Here is a 27054-nt window from a genome sequence, read left to right as displayed (position 1 = left end):
ATGAACACCCTCAAATCCTACGGTCCTTTCTTCTCCTCCAGAATCTGAGAATGCAGTGAGTGGTTCCATTAATCCCTCACCCTAGGATCTACTAAATGAGCTTTCTTTGTTAAGGTTTTCCACGGACGAGGATTTCAAGAGTGAAGGGAAGTATTCAAAGGTCTGTGCTTTGAGAAAACAGAAAAAAATGTACCCTCAGCTCAACTTTGCTCCAGTCTGTAAAAGAGATCTGAGGAGTGACGGTAAGGTCCTCTCTATCAAAACAATGGTTTATGGGATGGAGCTGTGGGCAGGAGGGACAAACTATGGGGACGAGAGATAAGGGCAAATCTCTCCTGGAGGTTCTGGGGACTAGTTTTCCTTTTAGCATGGAAGCCAAGAACTGATAGAGGCCCAAGTGGTGCTAGGCTTTCCACCCTGTTTCAATCCTCACATTTCAAGAAAGCTCTAGCATAGTGTTTTCCAAACTACATCACCTACCACTTTACTAGTTTTGGTCAATGAGTTATTTGCCCTGTTATTTACTTAATGTTTTTCTTTCAAATTATTTTTTTGTCCTAATTAATACTATATCATTGCCATCATGGGTTTGATATACTAATCACATGGGTTTTTTTTCTCTTATACAATTCTCTCAAACATTTAATCAAATTCATAATAATTACATTTTAAAAACTAATTTATTTTGGCTGTGTAGGGTCTTCGTTGCTGAGTGTGGGCTTTCACTAGTTGCGGCGAGCGGGGGGCTACTCTTCGTTGCGGTGTGAGGGCTCCTCCTTGCGGTGGCTTCTCTTGTCACGGAGCACGGGCTCTAGGCGCGCAGGCTTCAGTAGTTGTGGCACGAGGGCTCAGTAGTTGTGGCTTGCGGGCTCTAGAGCACAGGCTCAGTAGTTGTGGTGAACGGGCTTAGTTGCTCCGCGGCATGTGGGATCTTCCCAGACCAGGGATCGAACCCATGTCCCCTGCATTGGCAGGCGGATTCTCAACCATTGCGCCACCAGGGAAGTCCCATAATAATTAAAATTTTAAATGTTTATCTAAGTATCACCTAAAACTACCCAGTGGTACGCATATCACACTTCGAGGAAAACTGTTCTAGAAGGGCCAAAGGATAAGCTATGCGTCTCAGAGGTCCATGAGTCTCTTTGGGGTTGAGGCAGGACATGGCGTGGAAGAGGTTTGGGATAAGGTTGTAAGGAAGGGGTACAACAAAAACGCTCCTCACAAATTGTCATTCATTTAGCAACATTTATGGGGCACTTACTCGTGTTGGATATTTATCAAGCACCAATAATAATAGCACTTTCCATATGTAAGACATATGGATGGGCCAGGTCATGAAGGGCTTTGTATATTTGTATAAATAAGGGCTTAGGTTTTATCCAGCAGGCGGTTGGGACCCACTGAAAAATTTCAGAGCACTGAACACACATTTGTGTATTAGAAGTATAATCGATGGCTCCCCAGACTTCACCAGCCTATGGCTCCAAGATAAGGTTCATTTCTCCTACAGGACTGCTCTCCTCGAGCAGTTTCTGGAACTCCCTAAGGTATGCTTCCCTGTTCTACAAGGCCATCCTAGCGATTGCCAGCCATCCTCAGCTCAAACAGTCACAGTTCCAGAGGTATGAGGTCATATCGTACCATCCCTTACCTGGCTTCTTCAAGTGTCTCTGCTCCTTCTGTACCTATCTGCCACACCACCTGACATCCCTCCTGCCTCTCTTAACTCCCCATATACAGCTAAAACCAAGCTGTGATATTAAATAACACTTCATAGATGTGAAGAAAAATTAAAGGCTGGCAGAGAGTCATTTATCTTGCTTTAAAAGGGGACACTGTTAGGCTCAGCCTCAACCCCCCCTCAGTCCCTTCATACTCCCCAACAGGCCCCCAGCACATTATCCATTCTTGGGAGTCTCTTGGCTTACCAGCACTGTCTCTGCCTAGGCTCCTAATACCCTTGGCCCAAGGAAGGGGAAAAGGTAGCTCCTTCCCCTAAGCCTGTTTATTTTCAGCCCCCAGAATAAATCAGTAGGAACATCTATTTCCTTCAAGGGAAACTCCACATGGAAAGCAAGCTTTGAGCTTTATAAGCCAGATAAGGCAAACATAAAATAGTACATTTAGTCAGAGCTAAATCTTAAATGATACCATACGCAGGATATCAGCAGTTCAGCTTAAATCTATATTGGAAGCAGTTCAGCTTAAATCTATATTGGAAGGATTTCTCCAGTCTAGAATCTAATCTAGATTAGAATTTCTCTGATTTTTCAAGGGCATGATTCTGTTAAGGTATCCCAGTTTACATTTCTAAACAGAACACTTAACATCTCAGTCTGCAGCATTTATTAGAATTATGGTGACTTTACAGTTTCCCTCAAGAAAAATGAGTGGATATATACTTATGTATCTAAAGGGCCCATTATTGTGCTTTTCCTAAACAAAGACAATCCACTGTGAAGTTGAAACAGTGTCTCTACTTCACGTAAAAGAGAACCTAGCAACTCCTCCTTCCATCAATAATTTTCCATGTTTACCAGGCATCCAAATAAAGAAAGATTACACAGAGAATTGCTTGCTTGGTAAAAGATTACCAGGCCATGAAGGCTGGTTAGGAGACTGTCCAAGAAACAAACAGATAGGACCTGAATTAAGGTGACAGCAGTAGGAATAAGAAAACAAACTTTTTTTTTTTTTTGCGGTACACGGGCCTCTCACTGTTGTGGCCTCTCCCGTTGCGGAGCACAGGCTCCGGACGCGCAGGCTCAGCGGCCATGGCTCACGGGTCCAGCCGCTTCGCGGCACGTGGGATCTTCCCGGACCGGGTCACGAACCCGTGTCCCCTGCATCGGCAGGCGGACTCTCAACCACTGCGCCACCAGGGAAGCCCAAGAAAACAAATTTAAGGGATATTTACAAGGCATAATACTTCAAAATGGGGGGGGGGGGGAGGGATGGGAGCAAGAAGAGCCCACAACGGAGGCGTCCAAGAAGGGCATAAGTTGAAAGAGATTCTGGAAAAAGTGATGACAGTGAAGCCAAAGGTAGAAACAGTTTCTTAGTTACACTCTCGGACAGGAGAACTGAAAAGGCTAAGAGGAACATGAATATACAAGTGAAAGTTCCTTCACTTAGTTAAGCGTTATGTAAGCGTCAAAATGGCCACAGATGGAATCGTTCGAAAGGGGTGGGATTAAATAGGGAAGACCCTAAACTGGTGGGTGTTGATGAAGGGAAGAATTATAAAGAAGGTTGGAATGGTAGTCCGTGGTCCAAAACCTATCCTCTTGCTCAGAGTAAAGAGCAGCTTTCTCGGCCCTCCGAGCGGATCTCTTTTTACGTCTCACATTAAGTGTCCTAAACCCTCTGGAAATCCACATTCACGAAGGTGCCCTGTGCTTTGTTGCAGTCTCCAAGAAGTCAGGGAGCTACCTGCCAACTTCCCAGATGATTTGGGAACCATTAACCCTTTCATCACTCCTGGAGGAGAAGCCCACCAGAACCGCGCCAGGAGAGAGCGCGTTCCGCAACGGAAGGGCCCAGCAGTGGATTATAAAAAACGCCAGTGTCATTAAATGAAAACAAGCCCTACATGCCCCTCGCCTCTCTCCAGAGACTGAGCGGCCTGGAGAAGTCGCCATTTAGGGCGTGCCAACCAAATAAAATCTCACTCTGCCCTCTCCGGGCGTGGGCTGCCGGGTCGCTTGCAGGGTGGGCCGTGGTGAGCCCCCTGCAGCGACCTGTCACCGTAGGGGCGGGGACGCGGCCCCGGGGAGCCCACCCTTGGCCCCGCCTCCTCCCGGCTTGGGGAGGAAGAGAGGGCGTGGCCACGTCCCCTGGGGCTGAGAGCGGTCGGCGACGGCCGGGGAGGGCGGGCCTTCTCTCCGAGTGACGGGACCGCGGCCCAACCGGCGCCAGAGCACGGGGCCGACCTTCCTGCAGCTTCTTCCGCTTGCTGGCTGCGGCGCCTGGGACGGTGGCGGTGGGCTTGGGCGCTGGGAAGTCGTCCAAGATGATTAAAAAATTCGACAAGAAGGACGAGGAGTCTGGTACGCGCGGGGCGTCTGACGCCCACCCTCAGCCGCGGGGCCCCCTTCCCCTGCCCGCCGCCACCTGCTCTCGGGGACTGCGGACCTGGGGGCGTGGGCGCCGGTGTGCCGGCGGGCCGGAGTTGGAGCCCAGCCCCTCCTCCGACCCACTCCTCTCCAGCCGGGGGCCTGCCCCTAGCCCCTCCCCCGGGCGCCGGAGCCTCCCCTCAAGTCGCGCGCGAGCGCCCGGGCGCTCGCGCGCAGCCTCGGGCTGCTCGGCGGCCCCGCCCCCAGCCCCCTCCTCCGGCTCAGCTCCTCGGAGCCACCTGCTCCAGTTCGCCAGGGCTGGGCTGCCCACCAGAGTCCGGCCCATGGCAGGTGGCGGAGGTAGTGAGTGTGCGCTTGCGAGAGGCGGGGTGGGGTGGGGTGCTGGTAGTGCAAGGCCCACGGTGGGTCTGGGATTGACGGGACTGAGTGTGTTTGTGAACTTTGTGGTGTCTGTACCTTGCAGTCTCCCCGGGGACCTCTGCTTTGTCCACTTCCGTGCGGGCAAGCCTGCTCCGTGGTACCTAGCTCGTTTAATACTCAAGCATCCAAAAGTGAGTTGCATCTTGATAGCCGTCTTTGGTCCAGAGTAAATGAGGAAGATGCCAAGTCACCTCAAAAAACAAAAAGAAACAACCCCCCCCCCCCCAAACCCTCAGTGATTGATAGCTGCTCTAAGTGTGGTCGAGGGTTGGGTTAGTAAACCTCTGTGGCCCCTTCCAGCTTGACGTGTATCTAATTCTCTGATAAACTCCTCACAGTAAATGTTAGAAACACATAAAATAGTGCTTTCCTTTAGGGAAATCCAAAGGACCCTACCACAGTCTCATTAATTTTAGTTGTATGGACATGACAGATATTTCTAACATTCATGTAAAAAGAAGGCAGGGAAAGAATACACTCATTTCAGGCAGGGTTTCTGCAAAAGAGAAGTACAGGATCTTACAGGATAGCAGACAGAGCTAGTGTCAGAAGGATTTTAATCAGTTTGTATGCATATTAGTAATGATTATCACTGTGAAATCCAAGTGGTCACTTCACTTGGGTGAGATTTCCCAAGCATTCAGTACCCTTCTGTAGAAAGTAAGTTTGTGTAGGACAACTATTAAAGACATTTTTTTCCCCCCGTAACATAGGTAGTGGCTCCAATCCTTTTCGGCATCTGGAGAAGAGTGCTGTCTTACAGGAGGTATGGCTTGGAAGTATAGTGTGTTTTTTTCTTTTCTATTCCATTTTAGAATGGGGGACAAAGAGCCCCAGAATGCTCTGATACAAAATAAGAATTAAGGAATGCAACTGAGTTCAAAGAATATATACTTGAGGGAAAAAGAAGAGGGGTTACTTGTCATAGGAGAGTCTAGAGCTTATAGAAATGCAAAAATATGTAGACTCTGTCACATGTTGAGAATTTTAAATAAAACACCAAGGAGGTGTTTAGTGCAAGGTTATTGAAGGAAGTTATAGATATTAAGCCTATTGTATTCAAATGATGTAGATAAATATTGTGATTCTTACTTAATAGATAAAGCCCACAAGTTGAAGTAGCAGACCTAAGGGAGTGAATAGTATAGAATGGAAAACCTAGGCCACATCTAATAATTTATTATATAACATAATAAGTTGAAAACTGTAAGCAACATTATTTGGATACTGTGATTAAAATGTATAATAGTCTTTATTTAAGTTGATTTTCTGTAGTCTGTGATAGCAAAGATAGAAAATATATATAGCAATGTTTTTTGTTTCCACAGGCTCGTATATTCAATGAAACGCCCATCAATCCAAGAAGATGTTTGCATATTCTTACAAAGATTCTTTACTTATTGAACCAGGTAAATTATTTTGATTTTCCTCAGATTTGTGTCCTGGGATGGAAATACATAACATGCAGTGAAGTACTTTCTGGCAAGTGTAATTATTTATTTTTTAAAAATTCACTTAATTTTAAAATTTACCGTGTTTGATTAACATAATAATATGTAAAATTTCTTGAGGACGAGGAGTATGACAGACACTTCTTTTTTATTCATGAGGTACCAAATCAGCTAAGCACATGGTAGGATCTCAACGTTGATTTGAATTTAACAAGTATTAGTTAATATTAAAACATGTTTTTTAGATATGTTCAGAAAATAAAAATATATTGCAAAATCTTACACAAATTCCAGATAGATATTTTATCCTTTTGGGGGGAGTATATTATATTACTATTTTAAAACTTTGATTTTAATATTCAAATTTTATACAGGCATACCTCATTTTATTATACTTTATTGCATTTTTTTTACAAATTGAAGGTTTGTGGCAACCCTGCATTGTTAGATGATGGTTAGCATTTTTTTTAGCAGTAAAGTATTTTTAAATTAAGGTATGTACATTGTTTTTTTTTCAACGTAATGCTGTTGCACAGTATAAACTACAATATAGTGTAAACATAACTTTTATACGCACTGGGAAACCAAAATATTCCTGTGACGTGCTTTATTGCAGTATTCACTTTATTGCTGTGGTCTGGAACTGAACCCACAGTATCTGCAAGGTATGCCTGTATTTATTTTCCCTACTCCACCACTAGCAGTATGATTCTGCGCTTAATTGTTTTGTACCTTAATGTCTTTTTCTGTAAATGGGGATTATGCTAATACCTGTTTTATAAAGTTATAATGATTAAATGATACAATAAATGCGAAGTACTGAGAATAGTCCTGGACACATAGTAAACATTCAGGAATAGTTTTCATTCGGTCATATAGCATATATATTTATTACATACCTGCTGCGTTCTATGCACTGTTTTAGGCACTGGGGATGTAGCAGACAAAACCAACAAAAATATTTGCACTCATGAAACATAGATCCACTTGCACTTTTTTTTCTTTTTAAATTAATTAATTTATTTTTGTCTGCGTTGGGTCTTCGTTGCTGTGCACAGGCTTTCTCTAGTTGCAGCGAGCGAGGGCTGCTCTTCATTGTGGTGTGCGGGCTTCTCATTGTCGTGGCTTCTCTTGTTGAGGAACACAGGCTCCAGGCGCGCAGGCTTCAGTAGTTGTGGCGTGCTGACTCAGTAGTTGTGACGTGCGGGCTCTAGAGCGCAGGCTCAGAAGTTGTGGCGCACGGGCTTAGTTGCTCCGTGGCATGTGGGATCTTCCCAGACCAGGGATCGAACCTGTGTCCCCTCTATTGGCAGGCGGATTCTTAACAACTGCACCATCAGGGAAGTCCCCCACTTGCTCTTATCGTTATTTATTTAATTTTTTTTTCTTGTGTGTGGTTTTATTTTTTTGTTTGTTTCTTGTGTGTTTTTTTGGTTTTTTGTTTTTTTTTTGCTTCAGACTAAAAAAATCTCATGATTTTTAGTCTAGGGCCTTAGAAAATGTGAGTCTGTTTCTTAGACACACACACACACACACACACACACACACACACACACACACACACACACACACACACACACACACACACACACACACACACACACACACACACACACACACACACACACACACACACACACACACACACACACCCCCCCCCCCCCCCCCCCCCCCCCCCCACCTCAGGTGGTTTACATATGGTGCTTAGAAGACTGTGGTTTCCAATCTGAATTCCATGAGAATATTTTTACTTTACTATACTTCATGACTGAAGACCTCATCCAGAGACATGAAGTTTTGTAGCTTGCAAATGGAGGCAGAGCAACAAGAACATGCTTTTAAATAAAATATATCTATTCACAAACATATATTCTCATGTGGTATTATATTAGAAACATTTAATGCAAAGTCAGTTTGATTTAACTTTTCATAGCATATATTGTGTCCAAGTTGGGGAACTCCAGTCTATAAGCAGAATTTTGAGTAGTTAAAGTTGGTTCAGAGTAGCATGTATTTTTACATTGACCAATACTGCTTTGATGGGCAACTCATGTTGAAACATATAATTATCTTGATAAGGAAGTTACCCACACAGTCTGATAAACACAGTCAACTAGGTGAACAGATTTGGGAACTTTAGCTTTATCTTTTGCCTAGTTCTTGGTAGTGCTTTATGGAAAAATACTTCTATGTTTCTACTAGAGTTGACATATCCGTATATTCTCTGAGTTTCAAGTCAAAAAGTAGGGACTTAGGATTTACTGTACTAGTATGACTGACAAGTAGATGGGCGTCTGTATGTTCTCTAAATATGAAAGAAAGTAAGGGAAATGTCTTGATGATGAGCAAGCTGGGTACTCTGACTTAAGTAATTGTAAACTCTTATACTTTGTCTTTCATCCTAAACTTTCAGGGTTTTTCATCAAAATTTGTTTATTCTTACACCTATGACAAATAGATTGACTAGTTATATTTTTTATGAGAGCTGAAGCCCTGAAAAGTGATTGAGCCCAACATATTATATAGGATTGTTTTTACTGAAGAAGTTAACTATTGAAATGGTAATGTTTCAGGTGGTCTGTGGTCTGCAGTGTTTTGACTATTAATAAAATATTGGGTTGGCCAAAAAGTTTGTTTGGGTTTTTCTGTTACATCTTATAGAAAAACCCAAACGAACTTTTTGGCCAACCCAATAGGTTATCTAACACCTCGCTACTCAGAAATATGTGGTTCCCAGATCAGCAGCATTCGTATCACTGGGAGCCAATTAGAAATGGAAAATTTTAGGGTTCACACCAGAGCCACTGAATCAGAATCTGCATTTTGGGAAGATCCTCTGATGATTTGTTAAGCACGTTGAAGTTCTGACCCAAAGCATGTTTTTAGGGGCTTGAGCCAGTGTCTTGAGATGTATTAGCAGCCCTATAAGCCTTACTTTTATATAACTAATCTGCTGCCCTTTTGGTTGGTCCCTTTTTACCATGTTTTCTGGGATTCCTAATAGATAGTTCTTTACAGTTTAATATTTATTATGCTCCTATGATATTGTCAGGCATTGGATTATAGAAATGTAGAAGGTATGATCTCTGCTCTTAGGCAGTGTAACAATAACATCCTGTTCTGATAAGGAAGTCAATTTACTATCATTTTCTATCTCCTTGTAAATCACAGTTCTTCAGGGAATTTAAAATAGTTCCTGCTAAAAAGTTAGATACCACTGTTCTAGAACTTTCATAAAAGCATGGTGTATGATAATGGATTATTTTAAATAAGGAATGGATAAATGGCTATGTAGGTTTATAAATTAAAAGCCAGAAAAATAGCAAAGAGGCACAATGTTTATACAGAGAGTTTTTCCTGAGTTCTAAAAGATCTTTGCAGAAATAAATGGAAAGTCCTTAATTTTTGTTGAGTTTAAGAAATTGTTTTAATTTAAACTTAATTTAAATTACTTAGGGTGAACACTTTGGAACTACGGAAGCCACAGAAGCCTTCTTTGCAATGACTCGATTGTTTCAATCTAATGATGTAAGTCTTTTTTTTTTTTTAATTCTTTTAGGCTAAAAAAAGCTCCTTTTATCTGTTTTCCTTGGGGGAACTTAGAGTGCTCCAAATTAGGGAAAGTTGCTTGAAATGTTTAAAATTACTTAAAAATTTTCTCTTCATAAAATTTATAAATGTTCATTAAAGGACATATGAAAATGAAAGAATGAAAGTATATAGTTCAAAGCTGTTCACTCACAGATCTACCGTGCAGTCATGAAGACCGCTAATATCCAGCTTCTGGCGTGACACTGCGGAGGTGGACTGGTATAGAAGTCAGAGGACATAGCTATCACATCTCTAAGTTCTTAGTCAAGTTTCTTGTGGGCCTGGGGTTGCTGTTGGCAGATGAGAAGACGCGCTGGATGCAGAGTGGGGAAGGGACATGGAGTAGGGAAGAAGAAGAGTGAGGACAGACTAAAGCTGCCAGCACCTCTGCATCTGTCTCTCATTACCTTCGACCACCCTGACTTTCAAGCATAATGTGTGCTTCACTTCTGTCTTCCAAATGTGGCACATATTTCCTTTTTGCCCAGCTCTGACTCAGAACCATCAGAGAAGGGGATTGTGGGATCTGTATTTCCCAGCTTTCTGTTAACATAAATTGGCCAAATTGTGCAGTTCTTTTGGTATGTATTGCATATCATCACAGGCCACATTTTGTGCCTGACCCCGAGGATTTTATAGGATTTGAGTCTGGTTATGTGTCTAGATAGTGAGCAGTTTGGGGATTAGGTCCTCAGGAACATCGGTGTCCCATGTAAGGCAACTATCTCAGGGAAAGTCAGTGCACATTCTTCAGGCAAATGGAGCCTAATTTCCTCAGACAGGGTATGAAGGACTGCTTCTGCTTGCCCAGGAGGCTTGGAGGAATTTAGAGGTTCAAGGTACTTCACTTCATCAGAATCTGCCCATATGTCCCCATTCTGATTTTCAGGGCCCCTCTCCTTGCCAATCATGGTCCTAACTTTAACATAAAATGGCTCACAGGGGGTAAATTGAATTTGCATTGTAATTCAGTCACCTGCAGGATATACTTTTCAGAAATCTCAGCCCTGTGTCCACATGGCATGAGGCTTTTTATTAAGGCATTATGGACGTTTTCTAGTCCCTGACATAGACCTTAAGCTGTGAATTCAAAACTCCGAGCTTAGCACTTTCTTTTACCTAGTTTGCCAGTGTACTTAGAAGGAACTAGCCCATTATACAACTCATTTTTACAAAAATGTTCTATGGCAGCAACTAGTTGATTACCCAAACCTTTGTCTTCTATAGTCCTTGATTATATTTGTCTGCAGGTGATGATTTAAGTATTTTGCCACAGCATGCCATGGATGACTAGTGTCCCCTTTACCACTGGAGACAGGGTCATTAATTCCTTTTATCAAGTCAGAAAAGCAATTTCAGATTCCTATCCTTAAGGCCCTATTTCCCTTTAATCACTTCCTGTACCAAAATTTGGGGTTCAATCAGGGAAGCAGAATTGCTGTGTTCATTATTGAATTATTTATTAGAGGAATTAAACTAGAAAACGAGGCATTTCAAGCTGCTGGAGAGTGGGGTCACGGAGAGGGACTATCATAAAAGTTGTGGAAGGCTGCTTCACGTGTCTTGTGGTAGGCCAGAGGCTGTCGCTGCTCACAGGGCTGGCAGTTGGGAAGAAGAGCTGGACATGGAGCAGGGAAGAGGATGCAGAGCAGGGAAGAAATAGCGTGAGGACAAACTCGAAGCTTCTAGCACAGAGGTTGTATTAAGAGAAGAAGACATGAAGTAGTTTTCTAGGAAATGGATTGGGGAAATGTAGGATTGTTGGACAGGACGCATGGCCCCTTCAAGTTAGTGGTCATGAATTAAAGTATTCCCAGGTAGCATGGTGAATGTTTTTCTCCAGCTACAGGCTTCAGGTTAAGGCATGGAACAGTTAAAGATGGGGTTTAATCAAGATTGGGATTTTGCCATGTTAGTAAGCAGAGGGAGGAAAAAGGAAATTGAGTGATTGAAATATTGACTGTGGAGTCTGTGCTTGGTTAGGAGGCAAGTAAGAACGGGGGCTGATTGGGACAGTAAAGAGTTGATGGAATCAGTGGCTTGTAGGTCATGATGGAGCGAAAGAGTTGAGTCAGGAGTGGTGGTTGGAGAGTGAATGCTTGGAAATGAAATACAAAAGGGGTACTGTTACTGAGTAATGACCAGGATATTTTATTTTTTTTTGTAGTGACTGAGGTTTAGTAACCATGTACAGCATGATGTGATTTGTTTTGATGGTCCCTTAGGCAGAGTATGGAATTAAGGATATGATTTTTTGTGGGGAAGATGAGGGGGTTTTGCCAGTGGCATGTGGAACTCCTTCCTTTCCCAGCCTTCCTTTGCCAGAGGGTAATAATTATTTTGAGATTGGTATCCTCCTATGTTTATATATTATATCTGTTTGTATCCATAATATATACTTAGTATTTTTGTGTTTTAAAATATAATCTGAATGATGTCATCTTGATATTATTTTGCAATTTAAAAAATTAATGTTTTTGAGATCTGCCCACTTGCTACAAGTACTTTTACTTTATTCTGTTTTACTGCTGTATGGAATCCCAGTGTGTGAATATACAGTATTCTTATTTATTTATCCATTCTCCCATTGGTAGATCTATAAGTTGCTTCTACTTTTTTGCTATTACAAATGACATCACACATAATGTTTATGTACATGTCTTCTTGTGCACATAGAGAATTTTTCTGGGGTAGATACCTCTAAGTGGAATTTCTAGGTAATGCTATTTATACGATCTTGCCAAATTGATCTTAAAGGGTTGTACTAATTTACACTGTTTGCTTCCAAATCCTTACCTGCTCCAAATAATAATTTCTATTATCTGATCTAAATATTTGCCATTCACAAGAAGGTGATATGGCATCTCTTTGTGGTTTTAATTTGCATTGCCATATCACTGCTGAAATTGAAACTCTTTTCATATAGTTAATGGCCATTTTACTTTCCTCCTCTGTGAATTGTCTGTTTATATTCTTTGCTTATTTATATTCCATCTATTGATTTATAGGTTTAAAACTTTATTTTAGCCTTTAAAGAATCTGCTTTGTTTTTTTAATTTTAAAAATCAGCTTAAATATACAATAAAATTCACCAATTAGGTGTACAGTTGTGTTTTGACCAGTGTATAGAGTCATGGAACAATCACCACAGTCATGATATAGAAACTTTTCGTCACCCCAGAATGTGCCCCCATATTTCTTAGTTGTCTATCTCCTCCCTCAACCCCTAGCACCTGGCAATCACTGATTTACTTCCTGACAACATAGTTTTGCATTTTCTAGAATTTCATTTAGATTTAATCATATAGTATATAGTCATTTATGACTTTTATGTCTTGTTTCTTTCCCTTAGCTTTTGAGATTGATCCAAGTTTTTGTATGTATCAGTAGTTTGTTCATTTTTATTGCTGAGTAGTATTCCACTGTATGGAGGTAGTCTTTATTTATCCATTCACAAGTTAATGGATATTTGGGTTGTTTCCAGTTTACAGATATTATAAACAAAGCTGCTAAAAATATTCAAGTACAAGTCTTTGTGTGGACCTTTGTTTTCATTTTCTTTGGTTAGTATCTAGAAGTGGCATTCTTGGGTTTGCATTTCCTGAATGATGAATGTATTAAGCATGTATTAAGCAAACATATGCTTATTTGCCATCCGTTTATCTTCTTTGGTGAAGTGTCTGTTGAAATCTTTTACCTTTTTTTTTAAAAAAAATCAGGTTGTTTATCTTCTGCTTATTGAGTTGTAGGTGTTCTTTTTATTTTCTGAATACAAGACCATCATCAGATAGGTGTTTTGTAAATATTTTCTCCTTCCCAGATCCCAGTCTGTGGCTTGCCTTTTCATTCACTCACCACTGCATTCTTTTTCTTTTTTTTTTTAAGTATAATATACAAATGGTAAAATTCACGCTTTTTAGGGTATAGTTTTATGAGTTTTGACAAATGCATACAGTAGTATTATCATCACTGCAGTCAAGATTTAGAACATTTCCATCACTCCAAAAAGTTCCCTACTATATGATCTATTCCTCGCATCCTCAGGCCCAGGAAACCAGTAATCTCTTTTCTTTCCTTATAGTTTTGCCTTTCCAGGAAGTCATAAGAATGATATCATACTATATGAAGCCTTTTGAGTCTTCTTTTCAGGCACTTAGCATAATTCATCTGATATTTGTCCATGTTATTTTTTGTGTCAGTTTACTCCTTTTTATCTCATTGTAGTAATTTGTTGTATGGATGTACTCAGTTTATTTGTTCATTAGCTGAAGAGCATTTGGTTTGTTACCATTTTTTGGTGGTTATGAATAATGTTGCTATAAACATTCATGTATAAGTTTTTAAATGTAAGTTTTTATTTCTCTTGGGTAAATACCTAGGAGTGGAATTGCTGGGTCATATGATAGGTGTATATATGTTTAACTTTGTAAGAAACTGCCAACCCATTTTCCAAAGTGACAGTACCATTCCCCCCATTACTGTATGAAGCTTCTAGTAGCTCTGCATTCTAGCCAGCACTTGGTATTATATGTTTTTTGTTTGTTTGTTTATTTTTTAATTTTAGTCATTCTAATACGTATGTAGTAGTATCTCTTTGTAGTTTTAATTTGCATTTTCCTAATGAGTAATAATCTCAAAATCTTTTTATGTGCTTTTGTTGCCTTCTATGTATCTTCCAAGATGAAGGATCTGTTCATATCTTTTGCCCAATTTTAATAATTTGGTTGTATATTTCCTTATTATTGAGTTTTGAAGGTCTTAATGTATTCTGGATAGAAGTTGTTTATCAGATGTTTCCCAAATATTTTCTCCTAGTCTGTGTCTTGTTTTTTCACTTTCTTAGTCTTTAACAGAGCAGAAGTTTTAAGTTTTGATGAAGTCCAGTTTATCATGGTTTTTTTTCCTGTTATGGATTGTGTTTTTGATGTGTATTATAGAAATCTTTGCCTAACCCAAGGTCATAGAGATTTTCTCCTGTGCTTTTTCCCTAGGCATTTTGTAGTTTTTGTATCTTAAATTGCTTTATGATCATTTTGAGTTAATTTTTGTACATGATATAAAGTGAGGGTTGAATTTCTTTTCATCTCCTTCCTCTTCCTCCACCACCCCCTCCTTTTCCTCCTCCTTTCTTTTCTCATCAAATTCTACTGGAGTAATTGCATACCAATATGGAGGGAGGAGGAGCAGGAAGAAATAATGATGATTGTGTTACAGTGGCACATTGGAACATTCTATTATTTTCATTGACATATATATCTATTCTTATTCCAGTATCACACTGTCTTGATTACTGTAGCTTTATAGTAAGTTTTAAATCAGGTCGTGCATGTTTTCCTATTTTATTGTTATTTTTTTCCTTTTCAAAGTTGTTTTGGCTCTTCTAAGTTCTTTGCATTCCTCTATGCATTTTAGAATCAACCTGTTCATTTCTATTAAAAAGGCCTGCTGGAATGTTGATGGTGATTGCATTGACTCTAAAGATCAATATGTTCAACTACAAGAAAATTTAAAACAAAGAGATCAATTTGAGGAGAATTGACATTATAACATTATTGAGTTTTCTACTCCATAGACATGGTATATATTTCCCTTTATTCAGGTCTCTAATTTCTGTCAGCAGTATTGTAGCTTTCAGCATAAAAGTCTTATACATATTTTGTGAACTTTATCCCTGAAGCAGTTAACATTTTTTATACTATTGCATTTGTATTGTTTGTAGGTAGTCTATAGAGATTAAATTGATTTTTGTATATTGACCTGTTTCCTGTGATCTTGTTAAATTTATTTATTACTTCTAGGAGTATTTTGGGAGATTCCTTAGGATTTACTTTTTTCAGTCTGTATGCTTTTTTTTTTTTTTCCCGGTACGTGGGCCTCTCACTGTTGTGGCCTCTCCCGTTGCGGAGCACAGGCTCCGGACACGCAGGCTCAGCGACCATGGCTCACGGGCCCAGCCGCTCCGTGGCATGTGGGATCCTCCCGGACCGGGGCACGAACCCGTGTCCCCTGCATCGGCAGGCGGACTCTCAACCACTGCGCCACCAGGGAAGCCCTGTATGCTTTTTATTTGTTTATCTTACCTTTTTGTCTTCTTGCACTATTGTATAGTGTGAATAGAAGTGATGGTAGAGGACATCCTTGCTTTGTTCCTGATCTTAGAGGAAAGGTATTTAATCTTTCACCATTAAATGTGATGCTGGCTCCAAGTTTTTCATAAGTGACCTTTATCAGGTTGAGGAATTTCCTTTCTGTTCCTAGTTTGCTGGGAGATTTTTTTTTTCCATAAATGGGTATTGAATTTGGTCAAATGTCTTTTCTATATCCATTGAATTATTGTGGTTTTCCTTTTTTAGTATATTAATATGGTGAGATGCATTTATTTTCCTGGAAAATATAAAATCTTTGTTTTCTGTTTGTTAAAATTTGTTATGGATTTTGAGTCTGTGGTCATGAAATATATTTATGTATAGTTTTTTCTTGGGTTTTGTATTTGGGTAATGTTGGCTTCATAAAATGAATTGAGAAGTGGTTCTTCCTCCTCTGCTCTCTGGAAGAGTTTTTCTAGAATCATTATTAATTTTTCCTAAAATGTTTGATGGAGTTCACTATTGACACCATCTTCATTGTAGGAAGGTTTTTGATAATTAACTACTTTAAAAGGAAATAGATATGCTGCTATTCAGATTATTTGTCTTCTTTTTTTTTTTTTGCGGTACGTGGGCCTCTGACTGTTGTGGCCTCTCCCGTTGCGGAGCACAGGCTCCGGACGCAAGGCTCAGCGGCCATGGCTCACGGGCCTAGCCGCTCCACGGCATGTGGGATCTTCCCGGACCAGGGCACGAACCCATGTCCCCTGCATCGGCAGGCGGACTCTCAACCACTGTGTCACCAGGGAAGCCCTATCTTGCTGTTTTAATTTGCCTTCCCCTGATGACATATAATGAGGAGCATCTTCTCATATACTTATTTGCCTTCTGTTTTTCTTCTTAAGTGAGGTATCTGTTAAGGTCTTTGGCCCATTTTAAAATTAGGTTGTTTTTCTTATTTTTGACTTTTAAGAGGTTTTTCTGTTTTTTGGGGGGTTTTGGGGTGTATTTTGGATAACAGTCCTTTCTCAGTTATGTGTTCTGTAAATATTTTTCCCAGTCTGTGTTATCTTCTCATCCTCTTGACATTGTCTTTTGCAGAGCAGAAGTTTTTAATTGTAATAAAGGCTGACTTATCAATTATTTCTTTCATGGATGATGCCTTTGGCGTTGTATCTAAAAAGTCATCACCATACTCAACATCATCTAGGTTTTCTTCTAGGAGTTTTATAGTTTTGCATTTTACAGTTAGGTCTGTGGTCGATTTTGAGTTAATTTTTGTGAAGAGTGTAAGGTCTGCGTCTAGATTCATCTTTTTGGCATGCGGATATCCAGTTGTTCTGGCACCATTTGTTGAGGAGACTATCTTTACTCCATTGTATTGCCTTTGCTCCTTTGTCAAAGATCAGTTTACTGTATGTATGTGGGTATATTTCTGGGTTGTCTTTCCTGTTCCATTGATAAATTTGTCCATTCTTACGCCAATACCATTCTGTCTTGTTAGTGTTTACTGCTTTCTTTTTTTTTTTACTCTTCATTCCTTACTGTATTTCTGAGTTATTATCTAGAATAATTTTCCCTGTGCCTGAAGAATATACCTTCTAGAATCCCATCTTTTGTAGACTTTAGATATTTTATCCTATGCAAGACCCTGGGCTTACACTTCTGTGGCTATGAGTTGTGTGTTTTTCCATTTTGGGCACCTGTGAATTTCCCTTCATTTTCCCTTGGCTGTGTATTAAAATTTTTTTTTCCTGTTTTATTCAGCATTTCTGTGTATTTGTTTAGGCAGTATAGTTGTTAAAAACACATCTTTGTCAACACTACATTGTCACTCTTTAATTTTAGCCAATTTGGTGGGTGTGAGGTGGTATATGAAATGTGGTTTTAATTTGTATTTCCCCAGTGACTAACAGTGTTGAGCCTCCATTTTTTGTGCTTTAGCTAAATTTTTTTGGATCTCCACTTTTATTCTGCTTCATGGTAGATTTTTGCTTGGGGGGGGGAGTGTAAATTTTCTTCTGCTCTGAAGTTTTGATTGTCATTTTTTTTGCTTTCTTCTCATAGTAGCTTCATATGGATGTGATATGCCTCATTATCTGCCCCCATGCTGCCTTTCTCATTCTGGGGTGATTTTTTTCTCTGTTTAATCACCATGAGAATCCTCACTCTGTTCTGCCTGTTCCTTAATGGGCTCAGTAGTCTCCAACAGATCCTTTGTACAGCTTGGACTCTGGAGCTGGGTCTGATGTATTTGAGTTTCACTACTTATAAGAAATATGAAGTTACTTGGTAGAGAATGAGGCTAGACAGGCTAGAGGAACCAAGGCTTTGAGCATTGAGTATGAGTGTTTATGAATAAAATCAGAGATCCAGGTGAGGAGAAAGGGTGGGCGAAAATTTGTTTAACACTTCTTTTGGATCCAGGTATCCATCTAGAAATCTTGATAATTGAAAATAGTAGTTGTACAACCACAAATACCTTAAGAAAAAATATGCTGAACTGAGGAAAACACAGAGTCTGCATGTCTCTCTGTATATATTTTTAAAGAATTTAAAAAATACATTTTCTAGGACAAGCCTTTAGCACCTTGAAAAACCTGTCTTTGGACTCACATTGTCACAGTCACAGTTTGGGTCCTTCTGTATAAAGATCCATGTAATTAACTGAATTTTTGAATTTTCATCTAGGTGTCTTCTACTGTTAGTGCATCAATTACTTGTGTTTAGGAAATACTAGAATTTTGAATATTTTCTCATCCAGGCCTTTTTTTTTTTTTTTTGCGGTACACGGGCCTCTCACTGTTGTGACCTCTCCTGTTGCGGAGCACAGGCTCCGGACGCGCAGGCTCAGCGGCCGTGGCTCACGGGCCTAGCAGCTCCGTGGCATGTGGGATCTTCCTGGACTGGGGCACGAACCCGTGTCCCCTGCATCGGCAGGCAGACTCTCAACCTCTGCGCCACCAGGGAAGCCCGAGAATCTTTTTAAGAATAGCTTTCTAAATATATTGACTTGGGGCCCTCACTTCAAACAGTTTAAAAAACCATTTCCTTATGAATAACCTTTTGCCTTTTATAAATAATTTTTCAGCAAACATTGAGAAGAATGTGCTACCTTACTATCAAAGAAATGGCTACCATCTCTGAGGATGTCATAATTGTGACAAGCAGGTATGTGAATAGTTAAAACCTACGATGTGATTCTTACATATTTAGTGGAGTATTTGTTGTTCTCTTTCTGTTAATTTTACTTTTTGACTGTAAGAAAGCCAGTAGGAATTGAAAAGAACATAATGTCTTAAAGCATTCTTTTCTAAAATGTGGTTGTCATGTGAAAACCATCTCTGTTTAATAAAGCTGAGAAAGAAGTCACAAAGGATAATACTAATAGATTTGATTACATTTTAAAATGTCATAAAAATATATAAACAAAACTAAAAAGTAAATGATACATTGAAATAAAATATTTATTAAAAAAATTTTATTTTATATTAGAGTATAGTTGATTTATGAAAAAATATAACAAGTACATCAAAAGGCTAACATCTATAATATATAAAGAACTCTTATACTTCAAAAAACTCCAAGTGATACTTCATAAAATAATCAATATAAAGGATCTAAATATCTTTAAATAGTCATTCTCACTAGTAACCAAAAAATGTAATTAAAAATTCAACAATGAGTTACAATATTTTTTTGTTTTGTTTTTTGTGCTTTTTAAATTCAATTTATTTAAACTTAAAAAAAAACAAACCCCAAAACAGCTCCCCCATTTCTCCCACTCCCCCAGTCCCTGCCTCTGGGAAACCACTAGTCTGATCTCTGTATCTCTGTATCTATGAGCCTGGTTTTATGTATTTACTTATTTATTTAGATTCCACATACAAAAGAGATCATATGGTATTTGTCTCTCTCTGTCCGACTTATTTCACTTAGCATAATGCTCTCAAGGTCCGTACATGTTGTCACAAATGTCAAGATTTCATTCTTTTTTAATGGCCGAATAATATTCCAATGCATATATGTACCCCAATTTCTTTATCCATTCATCTGTTGATGGACACTTAGGTTGTTTCCATATCTTGGCTAATGTAAATAATGCTGCAGTGAACATGGGAGTGCATATATCTTTTTGAATTAATGTTTTCTTCAGATAAATACCCAGAAATGGAATTGCTGGATCACATGGTAGTTCTATTTTAATATTTTGAGGAACCTCCATACTGTTTTCCATAGTGGCTGTACCAATTTACATTCCCACCAACAGTGCAGAGGGTTCCCTTTTCTTCATGTCCTAAACAACACTTGCTGCTTCTATCTTTTTGATAGTAGCCATTCTAACAGGTGTGAGGTGATAGCTCATTGTGATTTTGATTTACATTTTCCTGATGATTAATGATGTAGAGCATCTTCTCATGTACTTGTTGGCCATCTGTATGTCTTCTTTGGAAAAATGTCTGTTCACATCTGCCCATTTTCAATCAGATTGTTTGTTTTTTTTGCTATTGAGTTTATGAGTTCTTTATAAATTTTGAAAAATTATAATATTTTGCCAGTCAAATTGGCAAAAAAGAAAAAAGGCAGTCAGTACTTGTAAGGGATATTGATATTCTTGTATACAGGAGGTAGAATAATAAATTGATTCAGTCTTTTTAGAAAGCAGCGTGGCAGCATTTGTTGAATGTTTGAAAGGGTTTATCCCTTTGATCCAGTAATTCCACATCTATGGAATTATCCACAGAAAACAATCAGAGATAGCACAGAAATATTTATATACAATGATGCTTATTGCAACACTGTTTACACTAGCAAAAAGGAAAAAACAACTTGAATGTCTGACATTGTTAAAAATGATCTAATTAATCATGTTTTAGTCATATTATGAAATATTTTAATTTTTTGAATATATTTTTGAGACATCTTTAATGATATGGAAAAGTCTTCAATAAAGTGCTAAATGAAAGTTGGATTCAAGTCTGTGTATTCCCTGTAGTCTCTTTTAAAAATATTCTAAGTATGCATATAAAAATATATGATTGGATATACACTGATATATTACCAGTAAGTTATCTCTGGGTGTTTGGAATTGTGGCTATTTATTTTCTTTAAACTTTTGATAATTTCCAAATGTCCTAGAATGAGTATGTATAATTCAGAGTCCTAAGATATATAACAAATGTTATTTAGAAAATAGTTACTAACAGTTATTAATATATAGTTGTAGTTAATAGTTACTAATTATAACTCATTCAAGTGAATCTGGTATTTGTACAAGAAAATAAGTTTTGGAGGAGGGTACTTACGTTTAACCAGCAGTTGTATTGAATGTAGTTTCATAATATTAGTAAAGCTTTCAGCTGAAAATAACACAAAGCCAGAATTAAATAGTAACAAACAAAATAAGCACAGAGTAGCTGGTGTTGGTTCAGTAGTTCAATAGTGTCAGGGCTGGTGTCTCTTAAATTCTTCGGGACGTCCTCACATTATTGCAAAATAAGATGCCTGAATTACTGGCAGTGCACCATTCAAGGTGGGAGGGGTACTGAGAAGGGGGCCAGAGAGAGCCAGTGCTGTCTGCCCCTTTTATCAGGTATGCAAAAGCTTTTCCCAAGGCAATTTTTAGATTTTATTTGGCACAACTGTGTTATGACTAACCTTAGGAGGCCAGGAAAGTGAGTATATAGCTTTTATAGCCCAAGGGGCAGGCTTGGGAGAAGGGAGGGGATTAAAAATGGGTATCGGATTAGTCAGCTAACAGTGTGTGGCACAAATACAAAACAAAAAAATCTTCACTTAGATTGCTAGATTCACTAAATATTGGAAAAATTAAAAATAGATTAATCAACTGTTGATTGAGGGTGTTTCGTTCCTTTGTTTAGCTGTTAATACTTCCATCTGAGTCCTGTTAGGCCGCTTTGAATCATGGTTTGCTTCTCGTTCCTTTTAAGTAATTAGTAGATGTAGTAGGCAGAATAATGCCCCCTCCACCCCCAAGATATCCCTGTCCTAATTCCTAGAACCTGTGAATATGTTACATTACATGGCAAAGGGGAATTAAAGTTGCTAATCAGCAGATAAGGAGAGTATCCTGGATTATCCAGGTGGGCCCAATATAAGGATAAGGGTCCTTAAAAGTAGAAGAGGGAGGCAGAAGAAAAGCGTCAGTAAAGAGATGTGATGATGGAAGCCGGTTCAGAGGGATGCACTGTTGTTGCTGGATTTGGAGATGGTGGAAGGGAGCCATAAGCCAAGGAATATGGGTGATGTCTGGAAGCTGGAAAAGGCAAGGAAATGGATTTACTCCTACAGCCTCCAGAAAGGAATGCCATGCTGCTGACACCTTGATTTTAGCCCAGTGAGACCTGTGTTGGACCTCACCTTACAGAACTGTAAGGTAAATAAATGAATGTTGTCTTAAGCCTCTAAGTCTGTGGTAATTTGTTACAGCAGCAATAGAAAACTAACAGATTTTTGCAGTATTTAAGTGTATCAAATCAATACATTGTATACCGTACAGTTACACAATGTTATATGTCACGTATATCTCAAAACTAGAACAAAAACCTAATAGAGACTTTGGTACCTGGAAGTGGGGTGCTGCTGTAACAAATACCTAAATATGTGGAAGTGGCTTTGTAATTGGGCAGTGAGCAGGTGCTGGAAGAGTTTTGGGGAACATGATAGAAAAAGCCTACACTGCCTTGAACAAACTGGTAGAAATATGGGCGTTAATGACTCTACTAGACTTGGAAGTGAGGAGCAGGATAGAGAAAACATTTATCATACAGCATTGTGAACAGACTGTTGATAGAAATATGGACATTAAAGGTGTTGCTGGTGAGGGCTCAGAAGAAAATGAGGAAGGTATTAGAAACTGGAGGGAAGGGGATCCTTGTTATATTGTGGCAGAAAGCTTAGTGGCATTGTATCCTGCAGTTAGGTGGAAAGCAGGGCTTGTAAGCAATGAATTTGGATATTTAACTGAGATTTCCAAGCAGAATGTTGAGGTGTGGCTTGGTTTCTTTTTGCCACTTGTAGTAAAATTTGAGAGTAGGGTAATAAATTGAGGAGAGACCTGTTAAACATGAACCAGGAGATCTTGATAAATACCAAATCGTTATGTTGTACACCTGAAACTAATATAATGTTGTATGTCAATTACATCTCAAAAACAAAACAAAAATAAACCAGGAGTTGTTGATTTTGGAAATTGTCAGCCTACCAAAATGGCAAAGGATGCTAAAATCAAGAGATGTGTGTTGGGAAAGCCTTCTCTAGAGAAAAAATCAGAGTTACTCTACAGCCTTTTCCTGAAACCTCAGAAAGATTTAAAGGTCAGCGTATTCACTCACACAAAACACTGAGAGATGAAGGGTGTGACTCATAGATTCCCTCAGCATCTAAGCAGAAGCCAAAAATAGAGATGGGATTATCTAGGCAAGATCTGTGGAGGAGCCTCTTGTCTAGTGGAGTCTCTGTACGTATATGGTAGTCCCACAAGGCTCGTGAGAATCTTATACCAGCAGAAACACTGCCAGCTTGGACTGAAAGGAACAGAGAGGTGAAGTGAAAGAAGGCTATCAGAGCCCCAAAATTCTACAGGCAGGAAACAGGCTGATAAGACTCCTCAGCTTTAAACACAAGCTGCCCTTTATAAAAAGGAAGGATGGCTCGGAGGGCGGAGGCCCATAATGTAGAGCTGAGAACCATAGTGAATTCTGCCACGACTTGAAACCGCGTCCAGTTTGCCTGGCTGGATTTCAGAATTGCTTGGGAACAGTAACTTTTTTATCCTTCCATTTTCTCTTTTTGAACAGGAACGTCTGTATGTGTTATCCTATGGCAGTCCCATCTTTGTTTTTCAGAGCAGGGAACTTGTTTTTTAGTTTCACATGTCCATGCATGGAGAGGAATTTTGCCTCAGGATAAATTATACCCAATCTCACCCATCCCTGATTGAGATGATTTTTGATGATAAGATTGGGACTTTTGAGTTGGGTGAGATTTTGGAGTTCTTTTTTTTTTTTTTTGACTGTACCGCATGGCACGTGGGATCTTAGCTCCCCAACCAGGGATTGAACCTGTGCCCCCTGCATTGGAAGATGGAGTCTTAACCACTGGACTGCCAGGGAAGTCCTGAGATTTTGGACTTTGAGTTGATGCTATAATGTGTTGATTTGGGGGGGATCTTGGGATAGGGTGAATATTATCTTGCGTATGAGATGGATGCAGCCCTGCTGACACGATGATTTTAGCCCAGTGAGACCTAAGTTGGAATTCTAGCCCATAGAACTAACTGTAAGATAATAAATACATTTTTGTTGTTTTAAGCCACTAATTGTGGTCATTTGTTATAGCAGGAATAGAAAACTAATATATTAGATGACCATTCTACATACATAGACAATTGTGTTAGCTTGGTAAGAAATCATGGATATTGAGAAAACCTAAAGGCAGACACTTCACAAAAGAGTGTATACAGATAGCCAATAAGCACATGGAAGTGTTCTCAATATTATTAGTCATCAAGGAAATGAAGATTGAAACCTCAGTGAGATACCTTTTCATACTCACTAAAATGGTTAAAATAGAAAAGCCTGACAGTACCCAAATCAACAAGCCTGCTCCAATACCAAGTATGGAACTTGGTGTATGGAACATTTGAAGCTTTCCTACATTGTAGGTGGGAATGTAGAATGAATGATACAACCACCACAGAAAAAGTTTGTCAGTTTCTTATAAAGTTAAATATATACCTACCCTGTGGCCAGTAATTCCACTGCTAAGTATTTACCCAAGAAAATGAAAATCTTTGGCCGCAAAAAAGACTGTATAAGAATTTCATAGCAGCTTTGTGGTAGCCCTAAACCAGAAACAACCCAAAAGTTCATCAACAGGAGAATGGTTAAACCAACTGTGTTATATTAATACAGTGGATCAATACTCAGCAATAAAAAGGAACAAATTGCTGTTTCAAGCAACAACACAGATACATTCCTAAAATAATATGCTGGAGCAAAAGAAAACACATGCTGGATGATTCTATTTATATAAATTCTAAGACCAGTCAAAACTCACTTGTGGTGACAGAAACCAGAAGTCTGGTAGGTTGGAGGAGACTGACTGGAAGTGGTCATGAGGGAACTTTCTGAGGTGATGGAAGTGTTCAGTATTTTATTTTGGGTAAAGGTTATATGAGTGATCACAATTGCCATCTAACTGAACACTTAAGCTGGCATTTTTATTGTATATAAATTACAACTCAGTTAACAAAAAGAAAAACATGAAGAGATCTAGTTAGTGGCTTAAGGATGGTCAAGTATATTGACAATCTGGTTATACTGTTCTACCCCTGTCTGATGAGACTCACCAGTGAAAAGCTGCATCTGAAGATTGCTTAGAATTCTGGAAATGAGTCCTGAGGAATGACCCATCACTCACATGGGGAGTAGCATGGGGGAATGGGTTTCAGTATGTGATTAGTTACATCCCTAGTCTCAGAAAATCAAAAGAACGTTCATAGGCCATGGTTTAGGAAGAAATAAAGGGGCTGTAGAAACGGCTGTCTGGCAGGCAGTTTTGATATCAGTTGTGGGAATAATGTGAGGATTTGGGCAGGGGGAGGATAATACTTAGCTTCCTGAGGGAACTAAGAAGCTAAGACCATCCACAGACTTGGTAAGAAACATTCAAGCCTGAAACAACTTTTCTATTTGAATGGTGCTGCTGTCCCTGACGTTATGTCTGCCAGGACTTGGTGTAGAGCAAGAAAGGAAATGAGATACTATTCTAATCTGACTTAGCCACCACTGTAGTGAAACTTCTCTCTCAAAGATTTCCAGTAATCTCTTAATTGCAAAATCCCAAAGCTGATTTTTCGGTCTGTATTTTAATTGACCTCTCTCTTAGTTTTAATATGGTTAAACACTCCCTGAAGTTCTACCGTCTTTGGCTTTCAGAACCATAGTCCTGAATTTCCTCCCATCTCTGATTATTCCATTTTATTCTTCCACAGAAGTGGCTGTTTTATTCTGCCTGTCACCCTAAATATCGGCATTCCCTGGGGTTCACATCAATGCTTTTGCCATTTCCCAAACTCATCATGCTATTTGATACTCTGTATCACTGTACATGTTTCTCCCTGTGCCTGCATTTACCCTATTTCCTTTTCCACAAAGCTCAAACATCATTTTACGTATTGACTTTCCTGTTCTTGACAGGTTAGTCATTGTCTCTTCTGCTGTTCTTATAACACTTTGTTTTAACCTCTATTCTAGTGTTTAGTACATTGTGCTGTAATGATTTGTTTACATGTTTTTCTACCCACTGTACTGTTAGTTCCTTGAGAGCAAAAATTATATCATATATGACTTTGTAACATTAATTCTTAGAAAAGTGCCTTGCATGTATTAGACACACATTAAAAGTTTGTTTCATGAATTAAGCACAGGATAATCCATTTTCTCACTTCAGTTAAGGGGGCTGAAATCATAAGGATTGTCTTTCTCAAGACAGCACTCACACATATGAAGGAGTGGAGAAATATGGGTGTATTAGTTGGGTTTCTCCAGACAAAAGAACTAATAGGATATATATAGATATATAGAAAGATTTATTATGAAGGATTGGCTCACGCAGTTATGGAGGCTAAGCCTCATAATCTGCTCTGTGTAAACTGGAGGCCGAGCAAAGCCAGTGGTATAGTTCCAGACCAGACCTGAAGGCCTGGGAACCAGGAGTCCTAATTTCCCAGGGCAGGAGAAGATGGATGTCCCAGCCCAAGCAGAGAGCAAATACTCCTCCCTCTGCCTTTTTATTCTATTCAAGCTCCTAACTGATTGCGTGATGCCCATTCCTATTGGTGAGGGTGATCTTCTTTATTCAGCTTGCTGATTCAAATGCCAGTCTTCTGGAAGCGCACTCATAGACACACCCAGAAATAGTGTTTGACCAGTTATCTGGGCATCCCTTAACTCGGTGAAGTTGACACAGAAAATTAACCATCGCTGTGGGTTTAATGGGAGTTGAGAAACCTTTCTGTGTCCTGCCTCTTTCCTGCCTCTTTCCTGCCTCTTTCCTGCCCAGTCGCCAAGCAGACTGCCCTGATTTATTTGGATTCATACTTAATTCTCTTTTAAAATGAAATTGTGGAAAAATTTTGAGAGAAAATCATGAAAATGATGCCAAGTCATAAAACTCCTTTCTCCAAAGCCTAATGAAATGAACACCAGTGAGTAAAAGGGGAAGTCAGGGGACTTTTGATTCTAGCCAAGATGGAGTAAGGGGCAGGCCGTGTCTCCCAATGATTACAACAAAAACCTGTGGACAAAAGTACAGAAAGTGACTACCCGAGGCCTTTGAAAACTGAATAATAACAGTGAATTTGAGGAGAGAAAACAGTAATTAATGAATAACCAGTGTGGT

General features: G+C 39.3%; 2 protein-coding genes across 4 annotated transcripts in view; both read left to right on the top strand.

The window, feature by feature from the left end:
- The window catches only part of TSGA13 (testis specific 13), a gene marked incomplete at both ends in the record, with an annotated part of 36417 nt that extends 32835 nt beyond the window's left edge, over positions 1-3582 (top strand). The window contains 2 exons of the mRNA XM_079931953.1: positions 115-242; positions 3413-3582. Of these exons, the coding sequence (XP_079788079.1) occupies positions 115-242; positions 3413-3582 (298 nt within the window). The remainder of the gene's footprint in view (positions 1-114; positions 243-3412) is intronic.
- Positions 3583-3953: 371 nt separating this feature from the next.
- Positions 3954-27054, top strand: part of COPG2 (COPI coat complex subunit gamma 2) — a 131135-nt gene continuing 108034 nt past the window's right edge. The window contains exons 1-5 of one of the 3 annotated variants that reach the window (XM_079931401.1): positions 3954-4052; positions 5213-5265; positions 5828-5908; positions 9407-9478; positions 18719-18798. In XM_079931401.1, the coding sequence (XP_079787527.1) occupies positions 4016-4052; positions 5213-5265; positions 5828-5908; positions 9407-9478; positions 18719-18798 (323 nt within the window). In that variant the 5' untranslated portion in view covers positions 3954-4015. Of the gene's footprint in view, positions 4053-4333; positions 4419-5212; positions 5266-5827; positions 5909-6582; positions 6616-9406; positions 9479-18718; positions 18799-27054 lie in introns of those variants that run through there. The other 2 variants (XM_079931402.1, XM_079931403.1) reach the window with 2 other exon arrangements.

This window comes from Stenella coeruleoalba, assembly GCF_951394435.1.
Source record: "Stenella coeruleoalba genome assembly, chromosome: 9".
NCBI lineage: Eukaryota > Metazoa > Chordata > Mammalia > Artiodactyla > Delphinidae > Stenella > Stenella coeruleoalba.
Note: the sequence above shows the minus strand (reverse complement) of the source record. Positions and strands in the feature narration are given on the sequence as shown.